This window comes from Didymosphaeria variabile, assembly GCF_027946475.1.
Source record: "Didymosphaeria variabile strain IMI 356815 chromosome Unknown scaffold_10, whole genome shotgun sequence".
In the NCBI taxonomy this organism is placed as follows: Eukaryota; Fungi; Ascomycota; class Dothideomycetes; order Pleosporales; family Didymosphaeriaceae; genus Didymosphaeria; species Didymosphaeria variabile.
The window spans coordinates 1,814,160-1,826,334 of record NW_026611629.1 but is presented as its reverse complement, the minus strand read 5'-3'; the positions used below and the strand labels follow the sequence as shown (position 1 = coordinate 1,826,334).

At 54.7% G+C, this 12,175-nt stretch overlaps 6 protein-coding genes across 6 annotated transcripts; 4 read left to right on the top strand and 2 right to left on the bottom strand.

Annotated features, from left to right (window-relative positions):
• Positions 1–61: 61 nt before the first annotated feature.
• Positions 62–1,097, bottom strand: N0V89_012636 (uncharacterized protein; the record flags this gene model as incomplete). Its single annotated transcript, XM_056221356.1, has 2 exons — positions 62–827; positions 925–1,097. 2 exons carry the CDS (start codon positions 1,095–1,097, stop codon positions 62–64), a joined length of 939 nt encoding a protein of 312 aa, XP_056065343.1.
• A 1,988-nt stretch (positions 1,098–3,085) lies between these two features.
• On the bottom strand, positions 3,086–4,458 carry N0V89_012635 (uncharacterized protein; the record flags this gene model as incomplete). The annotated part of the gene is made up of 2 exons (XM_056221355.1): positions 3,086–4,370; positions 4,451–4,458. 2 exons carry the CDS (start codon positions 4,456–4,458, stop codon positions 3,086–3,088), a joined length of 1,293 nt encoding a protein of 430 aa, XP_056065342.1.
• Positions 4,459–5,190: 732 nt separating this feature from the next.
• On the top strand, positions 5,191–6,158 carry N0V89_012634 (uncharacterized protein; the record flags this gene model as incomplete). The annotated part of the gene is made up of 2 exons (XM_056221354.1): positions 5,191–5,671; positions 5,758–6,158. The coding sequence occupies 2 exons, from the start codon at positions 5,191–5,193 to the stop codon at positions 6,156–6,158; spliced, it is 882 nt and encodes a 293-aa protein (XP_056065341.1).
• Positions 6,159–6,321: 163 nt separating this feature from the next.
• N0V89_012633 (uncharacterized protein) lies at positions 6,322–7,305 on the top strand (the record flags this gene model as incomplete). Its single annotated transcript, XM_056221353.1, has 1 exon — positions 6,322–7,305. The coding sequence occupies one exon, from the start codon at positions 6,322–6,324 to the stop codon at positions 7,303–7,305; it is 984 nt and encodes a 327-aa protein (XP_056065340.1).
• A 472-nt stretch (positions 7,306–7,777) lies between these two features.
• On the top strand, positions 7,778–9,207 carry N0V89_012632 (uncharacterized protein; the record flags this gene model as incomplete). The annotated part of the gene is made up of 2 exons (XM_056221352.1): positions 7,778–8,728; positions 8,866–9,207. 2 exons carry the CDS (start codon positions 7,778–7,780, stop codon positions 9,205–9,207), a joined length of 1,293 nt encoding a protein of 430 aa, XP_056065339.1.
• Positions 9,208–9,843: 636 nt separating this feature from the next.
• Positions 9,844–10,366, top strand: N0V89_012631 (uncharacterized protein; the record flags this gene model as incomplete). The annotated part of the gene is made up of 2 exons (XM_056221351.1): positions 9,844–9,850; positions 10,017–10,366. The coding sequence occupies 2 exons, from the start codon at positions 9,844–9,846 to the stop codon at positions 10,364–10,366; spliced, it is 357 nt and encodes a 118-aa protein (XP_056065338.1).
• Between the last annotated feature and the right edge of the window lie 1,809 nt (positions 10,367–12,175).

The following is a 12,175-nucleotide window of genomic DNA, read 5'->3' as shown; positions in this document are numbered from 1 at the left end:
TTTTTATTCGACAAAAGTGCTCACATTGACGTTAGCCATCCATGCACATTTCGTTCATTCTCTACACCGTAATGTTCAAGAACGCAATCCTCGGCGCCCAATCAAAGAAGTAGTCAAGCCCATCGGCAATCGACACAATCCCCACAGCAGCGTGATCACTAAACGGATACTCGTGCAGCTCGACATCCCTCAACTGCGTGCTATTCTTGATCTCATTGTACAACGCGTTAACGTTAGTCGTCATGTTAGAGAACGCAAGGAACGACTTCCTGGTCTCGAACTCCTCTTCCGTCTCCACACGTCTCTTAACAGGATTCTGCTCCCGGCCGCCGTAGCTCAGTGCCACAGCGGGCTTGGTGCCGTTGGCTCCTGCGGGCTTCTTGAGTGGGCCGAGTTGGCTGAAGATGTAGTTGTCGTTCCAGTATAGCGCAGGTGAGGCAATCAGGAAAGTGTCGAAGAGTTCCGGGCGAGCGATGAGAGCGTAGGTCGCGAAGAGTCCGGCGAAGGAGTGCCCGTGCAGCGCATCGCGGGAGAACTCGGTGTTAGGGAAGAGCTCGTTCTGGACCCAGGGCTTGAGGATTTCATCAATCCAGGCGAGGAAGTTGTCCGCGTTAGAAGGAACGCCAGGTTGTTCAGGTGCAGGGCAAGTCGCGCAGACTGGTGGCTGGTAGTCGTAGTATCGGCCTTCGCTGTATGGTGAATCTGGGATGAGATCGGGGTATCCTAAGCTGACTACGATGGTGTCGGGCTGCGCGAATTCAACGGCTTTGCGGTTGCGGACTGCCTGTGCGGCAACGTTTCCTTGCGCGTTTCCATCGAGGACGTACCTGCGATAAATGTTAACAACGAAACTCGACAGTACATCATATGGCAGTTGTGTCCTACGAATACCATAGATAGGCTGCAGCAAGCGAACGAACTCACAATGTCTCAACGATGGCAGTGTCCTCTCGCGAAGTCCAGTTCAAAGGCCAAGCGACTTCAATTTGATATTCCCACGTGCCGTTGGAAGCATTCCAGAAGCCCAAGTTCGGGAGCACCGTCGACGGGAACGACGTGACGAGCGCCGTGAACGTCCAATTACCGAGCGCCGACATCCTGACCCACAAACCTTAACGCAGCAAAAGTTGTTCTCGGAAAATTTATTTGCTGGCTCAAAAGACAGCCTCGAATCGACCACAATTGACGACGAGGCTAGGATGGCAGCTCCAAACGTCTCCAGGGTTCCGCGCGGATGTGAGTAGTTTATCTATTGCACGTGGCCGAGACGTGACCACGCTGGACCCACGCCTCCTAGCAGGGATACAGAACGTATTCGCTAAACACAGCTTAGTCTTGAATCCTCCCGCCCCTCTAGTCTCGGCACTTTCGCTTTCATCTACCCGACGTAACGGTACCGTTGTGCTGGTACTAAAGGCACGATATCTTAACAAACTGTTCGGAGTACTCCTTGTCTCTTAGCAGAAACATATCCGTTCTGAAACCAAGCACGCACCTGCTGCTGGGCAGTGGAAGGTCGAATCCATCGGCAGAAGCGCTGAGCAGCCTATGCCGCTAGAATTCCCACAGAACGCCTCTCATGCAAATGGTTCACACGCGAAGCTGCAGGTTGAGTCAGAATTAGACAAGACTGTCGAGGATGGGGAAGTGCGCCCAGCCCCATGTGCGCAAAACCCACGCATCAGGTGCATTACCCATGTAAGCGCCTGGAATAATCCTGCAATTATCGATCTTGACTCGCCCCCATTGGCCCACCGCCTCTCTTCGTTTCGAGACTGGATAACGCGACGCTTGCATGATCGGAGCCCGCGTTGGTGATGGAAAAGGATTCTGGCATCCTGGAATTACATTACCAACCGCGTGGGTTGACGTTGCCGACGGATTCCCGGCTCGGTATTTGTGCTCGAGGACCACCTGCTGGTACGCGCACCGGCGGTCGTAGCTGTGGTCAGCAACAACCTCCGAGATGGACTCGTCGATGGGTTCTTGAGGCTCCGAGCTCAACCCAGCGTTACGTCCACTTCCTCAAGATCCTGCGCTTCCCAGGCCTCTTTGAAGACTCTACCGAGCGTCTGGCGATACGCGATGCCCTTTTTTCTGGAAATTGAGTCTCGCTGATAGCACGTCCAAAAACGGAGGCCTTCGGGCTGCCTACACAATTTCCCAGAGTATATCCTGTGTGTATGTGTGGACGCCTTCCAGCCCTCCAAGGCGAAGCCATCGACATGCGATATGTGGCTACCATGAGGTGCATCATCGTCTTCGTTGAAATGGGGTTAGATATGTCTAGCTCCCACAATCCAGATTTAGTTCCTCTGCCATCCAACCGAAGACTAACTTGAGAAGAGTATGTGCTTTGAAGACACTTCTGCGAAGTGTTTTGCCAGCGCGCTAAACGAGAACTACGTCAAAACAGAGTTCCGATAGACCTTGTGATAAGAGCGAAGGAAACGCAGGACTGAGTTGATGTCGGAGTCGAAGGCAAGATCTCTTCGATTATAGTCTTCAACCAGTTTCGCGCAAAGTGACAGCTGTGGCCACGGAAGTGGTGTCTTCGTATGTTGTTCGTCCATGGGAGGTACGGCTGAACGTTCCAAACGGGTGTCCATCGGATGAAGGACGTGTTTTAGATGACGTAAACGTAAGCGTTCTCTCAAAATAAAGATTACCTTGTGAGAGTTTCTCGTGCCATCTTCCTATGTTGTCGTATTCAGTTATCCGTTGTGAGACTAGCAGCGCAGTGAGACCGCGACAGGCAAAGATACGCGCAACTCCGCGATAACATACAATAAGCTTTTGCATTTTGTTCTCAGATCGACAGGCCCTTACGCCTCTCCGTCTCTCGCTGCATGTCTTTCCTTATCCTCAACATGCGCTATAGTAACCGTATTGATCCCCGCCTCATGCGCCTCCTCATACCTCTTCCTCGCCATCCTCGCCCAAATCGGCGCCCCACTCCCGAACATAATATCCATGTCTTCGAGCGCAACCCCTTTAGTCTCAGGCACAAAGAAATACGCGAAAAGGAAAGCGAGTACAGTGCACGCGCCGAAGAAGATGAACGTCCCGTACGTGATGCCGGTGATCATGTGCGGCAGCGAGTACACGACGAGGAACTGCGCGAGCCACTGCATGCAGACGGCGCACATCTGCTCTTCATTAGCTGGAGGGCTATTTCATCGAAGTCAAGCAAGTTTGGACTGACCATGCCCAGCGTGCGCACCCTATTAGGCAAGACCTCGCTTGCGAAAATCCAAGGTATGCCGTTCCACGAGAACCCGTAGAAGATGGCGTAGATGTATATCATGGCCAGGGCAGCCTGGCTCCCGGAGTCTCTGGCCGGCGTCTTGCCCTCGAAGCTGCCGCTCATCGCGGAGTAGCCTGCGAGGTAGAACATAGCGACCATGGCGCCTACGGCGCCGACAAGCAGCGCGGGGCGGCGCCCGAAGCGGTCGACGAAGAAAAGCATGAAGATGAGTGTTGTGAACATCTTGACTAGGCCGTATATCCCGGTTGCGAGGAGGCCCACGGATGTACCCGTGTAGCCGATGGCTTTGAGGATGGTCGGGGAGTAGTAATTAATGGCATTGATGCCGGTCAAGTTCTGCAGCAGCATGAGCAGGACGCTGATGAGGACGCGGTTGCGAATGCCCGGGGCGCCGATCTCGCGGAAGATCTGGATGGTGGTGCGGCGGCCGCCGCTGACTTCGAGTTCGTGCGTGATGGAGGCTTGGATTTCTTCCATTTCGGACTTGATGTAGGCGTGGTCGGCGGGGAGGTTGCGGACCCAGCAGAGGGCTTTTGTGGCCTGGGAAAGGCGGTTCTTGCTGACGAGCCAGCGCGGGGATTCTATGATGAAGGGCATGCTGATGAGGAGGAAGCCAGCGGGTATGAATTGCGCTGCGACGGGGATGTGCCATTGTTTGTCGAGCGTGCCGGAGATGTTCTTCTCGACGCCGTAGTTGACCCAGAACCCGAAGACGAGCGCAACTTGCAGCATGATTTCGAAGATGCCGACAAGGCGTCCTCGAATCAGCGCTGGGCTACATTCTGCAATGTAGATTGGGATCATGGTTGACGTTGCGCCGATCGCAAGCCCCGTTAGCGCACGTCCGGCGTAGAGAAGCCCCAGAGTGCCGTGGAGCATCAATCCAGCACCTACCATAAAGAGAGCACCTCCACCCATAATGGTGATCTTGCGGCCCCATCGTTCGGCGAGGAAAAACCCGAGGATGGCGCCAAAGAATGCGCCAGCCTGGAAAGTGGACACAATGTTCGAAGAGAGGTTGGTCAGTTCGCTTTTAGAGACGGTATCGAGGCCGAAGCGGTGCTTGAAAGAGGGCAGTGCGAGAGTCGTCCCGATGAATGCGCTGTCGTAACCGTACATTGCTGAAGCCTGCCGAACGGTTAAATGCATACCCACAATGATGTTATCTGCCATCTATGAAACTTGCCCATGCTGCCGAAAAGGCAAGAATGTACGGCCGGGCTCCATAGATTTCGTTTGGTATGTCGGAGTGCACATATGCGTCTTCTTTGAGCGCAAAAGGGTTCTTCATCTCTGCGACTCCTACCGACGCACACTTTCAAAGACACTTGAGGGTGACAGTCCAATGCGAGAACTGAGGAACAAGCAACCTTGGAATGCTAACCGCCAGCCACCCGCCGCTTGGCTATGGGAGCCAATTTATTCGTCCTTGGAGTCATCGGAAAACTTCTCCCCAAATTTTCACGATCCTGCCCACGGGGCAAGCTTCTGATTCTCCACAGTGCCAACGAGCTACCTGAATCATCGTCCCTTTAGCGCAGGGTCGCACCGGTAGTGACTGCGGAGATGTCACGTGGCTGCCGGTTGCCGAGCGACATCGGCAGGTTTCTCGAACGAGTCGGTGTGCAGGGAGGGAGGCTACTCGGCCGCGCTACGCAGCAACGTGCTACCGGTGAGATGCGAGCTCCAGTATTCGTCCCTTGATAGATGATTAGATGCTCCGCGCTGTGTGGTGACGCAACGAATGGGTGGAGCGATGGTGGGCAGCTAGGTGGAGCCACTACTCGCGGGACCCTCTCAAACTGAAAATCTTCAAAACATGACGAAAATACAGGTGCAGCATTGATAAAGGCACCCCGCGCAGCAACGCAGGTTAGAAAATTCCCCAGGAACGACCAGCTACCACGAGACTACACGACAACATGGCCGGCATGAACACCCCCGGGACTCCAGGCATCGGCGTGGAGCCGCTTAACACGCCCAGACTGCAGAGGAACCCCACGGGCTATTTCCGCGTGCCGCTTGCGACGCATCGCCTTGCCAACAAGATCGCCTTCATCACGGGGGGAGGCGGCAAGATTGGCGTCGAGACTGCTGCGCGGCTCATCCGCGAGGGCGCAAACGTCACGCTCATGGACATCAGCTTCGAGGCGCTGGAACAGGCACTCGTCTCGCTCAAAGATGCAATCTACACGGGCGAGATTGCCACATCGCGGATCCTGACCGTCGTCGGCGACGCATCGAAAGAGGAGGACGTGGTCGCCGCCGTCGAGCGGACGCTGAAGATGTTCAAGAGGATAGACATTGCCTTCTTGAACGCCGGCGTGAGTTACCCGGCGACGCCGTTGCTGGAGACGGCCGAGGACCGGTACGACGAGGTCATGGGCATCAATGTCAAGTCGGGTATGTCTTGCCGGGGCTATTCCTAAACGGTGGCTCCTCTACACCCTGTCGGGCATCCAACACAGTACTTACACACGAGATTGTAGCTTTCCTCGGCCTCAAGCACGTGGGCAAGGCGATGAAGGTCCTTGGAAACGGAGGCTCCATCATCTTGACCTCGTCGATTGCCGGTCTGCGGGGCACGCCAGGACTCAGCGTGTACTCAGCATCCAAATTCGCGCTGCGGGGCCTCGCACTCACGGCCGCGAACGAGCTGGGTCCAGACGGCATCAGAGTCAACACCATCCACCCCAGCGGCGTCGACTCGCCCATGTTCCGGGAGGCCTGGAGCGAGGAGAAGCTGGAGGAGTTGAAGGCCGGTATGCCCTTGGGCCGCTTCGCACAGACGCACGACGTCTCCAGCGTAGTCGCCTTCCTGGGCCACGAGGATTCCAAGTTCATCACGGGCAGTTTCCTGAAGATTGATGGCGGGTGTATCAGTTTCTAGTTTACCTTGCGAATGGTTAGCGATATCGGGCCGAGGGGTCGCACGGGTGCGAAGGCCGGTGAGGGATCGGATCGGATATGAGCGCATTGCTCCGGAGTCATATAGACGGTTGGCTTGCTTTAGCAGGCAGAATGCTTTAAAATTCAATAGAAGAATATCCATTATGAAGCCCAGTAGGGATATCAAGTGGGCGGTGGCATCCATCTCGCTAGGGAAGCACCCTTCTCACACGCTCGAACGCAAGATACAGGCAGCGGCTGCGAATGGCTTCCAAGGCATCGAATTGGTCTACAACGAGCTCCTGCAACATGCAGCATCGCACTCGCAGTCCCCAACTGAGTCGGCTCGCCAGATCGGTGCCTTCGCAGCGGACCACTCCATCACCATCCTAACAATAAACGCCTTCAAGAACTTCGAAGGAAACCTCCAAGTCCCGCTTTCAGAACGCCTACAACACGCGCAAGAATGGATAGACGTCGCCCTCGCCCTCGGCACACGCATCATCCAAGTCCCCTCCATGTTCCTCCCCAATTCCACCAGCGACTCGAAACTCATCGTCAGCGAGCTCCAGGCCCTGTCCGACCTCGCCTCACAGCACAACCTCACCATCGCCTACGAAGCCGTGGCCTTCGCACAGCACAACGCCCTCTGGCAAGACAGCCTCCGCATCACAAAAGCAGTTAACAGGCCTAATTTTCAGATATGCTTGGACTCGTACCACGTCCACGCCCGCATCTGGGGCGATGCCTGCGCCGCGGACGGACGTATACCCGGCGGCGACGAAGCGCTTAGACGGTCGATGCAGGAGTTCCTCTCAGACTGCCCGAAAGAGCTCGTGTCTTACGTGCAGCTGTCCGATGCGTCGAGATGGAGCCCGCCGCTCTCGATGAACGATGCTGCATTTGAGAGTCTCGAAGTACGAGATGCGCGACTCCTGTGGTCGAGAATCGCGCGGCCGTTTCCGCTGGAAGAGCCTGGGTATTTTCCGGTTGTGGATGCTGCCCGGGCATGGTTGGTGGAGTACGGATGGGATGGGTGGGTTAGCCTGGAGGGGTTTTTGAAGGAGACGGAGAGGGAGGAGTGTGGGCCTGAGGTTATGGCGAGGAGGGGCAGGGAGTCGATTGAGAAGCTGTTGGCTCAGCTTTGATGATGGTCAGGCATTATGTCTTGAGATCTTCAAACGGCGTTCATCATGGTGTTGCGAGGGTCCCACCTTCCTGATGGAGCGGGGTCGGTGGGTTCAACGCGATGACGTACTTGCACATCACCAAACTCCAGCCACGGCAACGGCACTCCTGTGAGGCTTGACATCTTGGCAGTCTCTTCTCGGCCAAGGAAATGGTTGATTCACTCTCATGAGTCCTCCTACATAGGGGACACGTCTGCATATTTGGGTCAGTAGAAGTGGGAGAAGACTGAGTGCTGTCCTGCGTCATTCGAAGCCGGGTAGTTCCGACTTTTACACACATTACGTATGTGTACATATTGGAAACTATATGTAGAAGTCGGAGCCCACTACGGCGGTGCCGTGCCTTAATACGCGGTCAATAGAAGCCTTTGAAAAGCGCGAGGCCACCTGTATCTAGCATTGGGAACCAATCCATCGCACCTATACTATCATGTCGCACGAGCACGCAACGCACCACCGCGCCAAGTTCGCGGACCACAAACCCCAGCAAGATGCATATGACTACGAAATGCAGACCTACCAGAAAGGTCTCCAATACGAACGCCCGCCTCTCACCTTCCAAGCCTCGAAATGGGAATCTCTAGCATGTGACCGCATGTCCGCCGAGTCAAAAGGCTACGTCTACGGCTCCGCGGGCTCGCGCGAAACAGACGACAAGAACAAGTCCGCGTTCAAGAAGTGGAGTATCGTACCCAGGAGACTGACAGGTCACAAGAAGTTCCCTGACTTAACAACGGAAATCTTCGGAGAGAAGCTGCAGGTCCCAATTGCAATGGCGCCTGTTGGTGTGTTAAGGATCTTCAACCCCGAAGGCGAAGTCGCTGCTACAAAGGCCGCAGCAAAAGAAGCGGTGCCGTACATACTCAGCACAGCAGCGAGCACGAGCATCGAGGATGTAGCAAAGGCAAACGGCGAAGACGGACAGCGATGGTACCAGCTGTACTGGCCGAATCGCGAACATGACGATATAACCATCTCCTTGCTGCAGCGGGCGAAGAAAGCGGGCTATACGACGCTGTTCGTTACGCTGGATACTTACCTCTTAGGTTGGCGGCCTTCGGATATGGACAATGGGTTCAATCCGTTCTTGCGAGCTGATCAGATTGGCGTCGCGCTTGGCTTTTCAGACCCGGTGTATCGCAAGCAGTTCAAGGAGCAGAACGGGGCTGAGGTTGAGGAGAAGATGGGTGAAGCGGCCGCGGGATGGATGCGCACTATTTTCAACGGCTTCAGCCATGGTTGGGAAGATGTGAAATTTCTGCAAGAGCATTGGGATGGTCCGATCGTACTCAAGGGAATCCAGAGCATTGCCGACGCGAGGAAAGCTGCTGAGATTGGCGTCCAAGGCATCGTCGTCAGCAATCACGGAGGCCGGCAGCAGGTAAGTAAGGTCGGGGTACAGAATCTATGTTTTGATTGTCGCGGATGTTGGCACCATTCGGGATCTGTCAGCCGCCATCGATAATGACTTAGACATGCAAATTATCTTTTGGACGAACTGCACTGACTCGAATCCAGGATGGCGGTAACAGCAGCTTAGGCATGCTCCCACACATTGTTGATGCCGTAGGCGACAAGCTGAAGATCTTCTTCGACAGCGGTGTGAGATCCGGAGCGGATATCGCAAAGGCACTTGCTCTGGGTGCAGACTGCGTGCTGGTTGGAAGGCCGTACGTTTACGGTCTGACATTGGGCGGCGAGGGTGGAGTGAGCCATGTGTTGAAGAGCTTGATTGGAGACCTTGAGCTGACCTTGCACATTGCGGGCATTCCCAGTGTCAACAAGAAGGACCTCAACAGGGAGGTATTGGTGAGAGAGGAAGCTCTCTTTGAGGGCATCAAAGGGATCAGCATTCACTAGATCGGTTCTAGTCATAAGAGTTGTAAGATCATATTCAAGAGCGGAAGAGAGTGGCCCGCAGTATTTGCAAGAGACGGCAGAATAAGGAGATTGTAGAATTCATATACGAGAATGTGCGAAAGTAAGTGCAGGTCCGCAGCTTCCCTCTCTGACGTGGAATTGCCGAATTGTGTCCCTTGTACCTTCCTCGCCCGCCTGGCCATGACTAGACTTGACGTACTGCACACACTCTCGCTCCTCTCGCTCCTAGGGCTTCCTCCACTCGTTCACGCAGCTTATTTTGTGCCACTCATTTCACAACCCTTCCCACCGTCGTCACTATGGTGACAACGAGGTCGTCGACGGTTGCGTCCGTGTCATCCGTTGGCAAGACGCGCACGAGCGGGTCCGGCGCACCTGTAAATGAGGCATTGCAAAACGTAAGCTCACACTAATACTTTCGGTGCGACCCTTGCTAATGGCCCACAGCTTAAACGTCTTTCCGCAATTCTTCGACAGATATCAGCCGGTAACCTTCACGACTCTACCAGTGGCGCTATCGACTTGACCACGAGTCCTCGATCATCATCCCGCGACGAGCAGACAATACCACGAGGCGTACCCATCTCTCACTGTCGCAAGAACAAACCAGTGAAGATGTTGAGTCAGCGGAAGAGGACCGCACAAGGACATTCGGCGGGATTGGGGGTTGCCTCGCAGATATTACAGGACGCAATGAACGAACTTGCAGCCGCGCAAAACACTCACAATCAGTTTGTGGCAATGCTCAATACAGAAGACGAAGATGACGTACCAGCTCGAGAAGCCAGAGCTTGAAAAAAAGGTTGACGAGCTTTCCGACGCCCTTGATAGGGAGGAAAAGGCGCATGGAGCGAGGAACCTCTCCTTCAACTACCTATGGGAGTGGAATAGTAGGCTTGAAGGCCCGCATGAGATCGAGACCCAAGAGCTGAAAGAAGCGGGGAGACAATTGGCCGACGAAAATACGGGTTTGAGGGCTGAAATCGCTGACATGGACAAGCGATGCGCAACTCTCTACGACATGGTCATCCAGGGGCTACAGGAACGGCACAAGAGCAGGCCCGAAGAGCTGGGAGAGATACTGAAAAGCCTCCATAATGCGTTCGGCGATCAAGGTCCCGCAAGGAAAGCTGCGTGAAAGGGGACTAGCGGAGGTGTAGAACAGAGGGCGGACGGCTCGATTAAGGGACACGAGAGCATAACCGCACCAGGCGTGAGTATTGTGAGCTGGTCAGCATAATGGGACTTGAGCTGTCGGTTTGAAGAAAGGTGTACCATGAAATTTCCACTACCACAACAGATTTTAGGAGGTATGGAGCAGGAGGCTTCACCTGTATCTAATAGGGCCAGATACATCACCTTTAAAAGACATGTCTGGACCTCGCAAAATCCTCAACCACCATCAGCAAGCGGTTTTCTCGGTTCCCAATGCGAAGGCCACCAATCGGCAAGCCGTTGCATCCGTTAATAGTCGCAGGAATAGCTCTGTCCATTCCTTGCGTGGAGTGCGCTCTGCAGGTGCACCATGGTGCTGCTTGCGCGTCGCCATGCCGGCGGCATTAGACTCTTAAAGCCTTCCCATCTTTAAGTTGGCGGTCTGCCTATCCTACACGTAGCGCATTGCCACAGAGACTGGATGTGCCTGCGCCGTCACGAAGCACGTCGGACGCTGGCAATAGAAGTGGTCTCGTTGATGCAGAGTCGAGCTGCCACTCCCAAGAGAAAGGGAGGCCCCGATCCGCGCTGCGCCACACCAAAAATAGCCGTAGTGGCGCGGCTTCGGCGCGCGTCGTCATCTGCCCTGCCGACATGCGTGTCAAACCTCAGCTTAACAAAACTCAAACATTTCCCCGCTCTATTCGCATCTCTCTCGTGTTCATTCCTATTACATTCGCTTGCAGTACCTTCGTTGGACTTTGTTTGGCAGACACAAGGTGAACAACATCATGCCGCCCCTGATACCTTCGCACGCTTCGGTGGATCGCGCTACGGTGGGTGCTCTAGCGCGCCGCGCTTTAGTTACTGCTGGGCCCGCGACGGCTCAGCATATCGCGAGACGGGGGTTGAGCGTGAACCACACGCAGGGCGTGACGCTGGGTGTGATATGCGCGTATGTGGTTGTTATTGCGTTGTTGTGGAATCTGCCGTATGTGCGGTGGGTGTTGTGGCCGTTCAAGGTTAGTCTTTTCCTGCATCCCATCCCTATGTATCCAAGTTTGAATATCGCGTGTGGAAATACTCATATTTGCATAGATGCTGGTCATCGCCTTCCATGAGTTTGGGCACGCCATAACCGCGTGCTGCACCGGGGGGCGCGTCGAGTCCATCTCGTTGGACCCGCATGAGGGCGGCGTCACGCACATGCGCGGCGGGAAGCAGGCCATTACTCTGCCTGCGGGCTATCTTGGATCGAGTCTCATCGGCGCGTTGTTGACGTTCTGCGGGTTCAACATCAACGCCAGCAAGATCTGTAGTATTGTGCTGGGGGTGTGCTTTTTGTTGACGCTGTGGTGGGGAAAGAAAGACTGGCTTACGATTCTGACGATCTTGCTGGCGGTGGGGTTGTTAATTGCGTGTTGGTTTATCAAGCATGCCGAGGCGCTTCGGTTCGTTGTGGTGAGTGTTCAAATCCTCGGTTTTGCAATGGGCGCTAACAGTGTGCAGCTCTTCATCGGCGTCATGTCGAGTCTGTACTCGGTGTGGGATATTTGCGATGACCTCATATTGAGGAAAGTGAATTCCTCCGATGCCAGTGTTTTCGCGAAGCGGTATGGCGGGTCTTCTCAGTGCTGGGGTATCATCTGGTCCATGATCAGTCTGGTGTTTATGATATGCGGTATCATTGCGGGGTTGGCAGCGTTCAAGCAAAGTTTTGAGCAGCAAGAGGATGATTCGAAGCATTTCATCCCGACGGTGCGGATGTTGTTGAAGATCTAGAAGAAGAAGA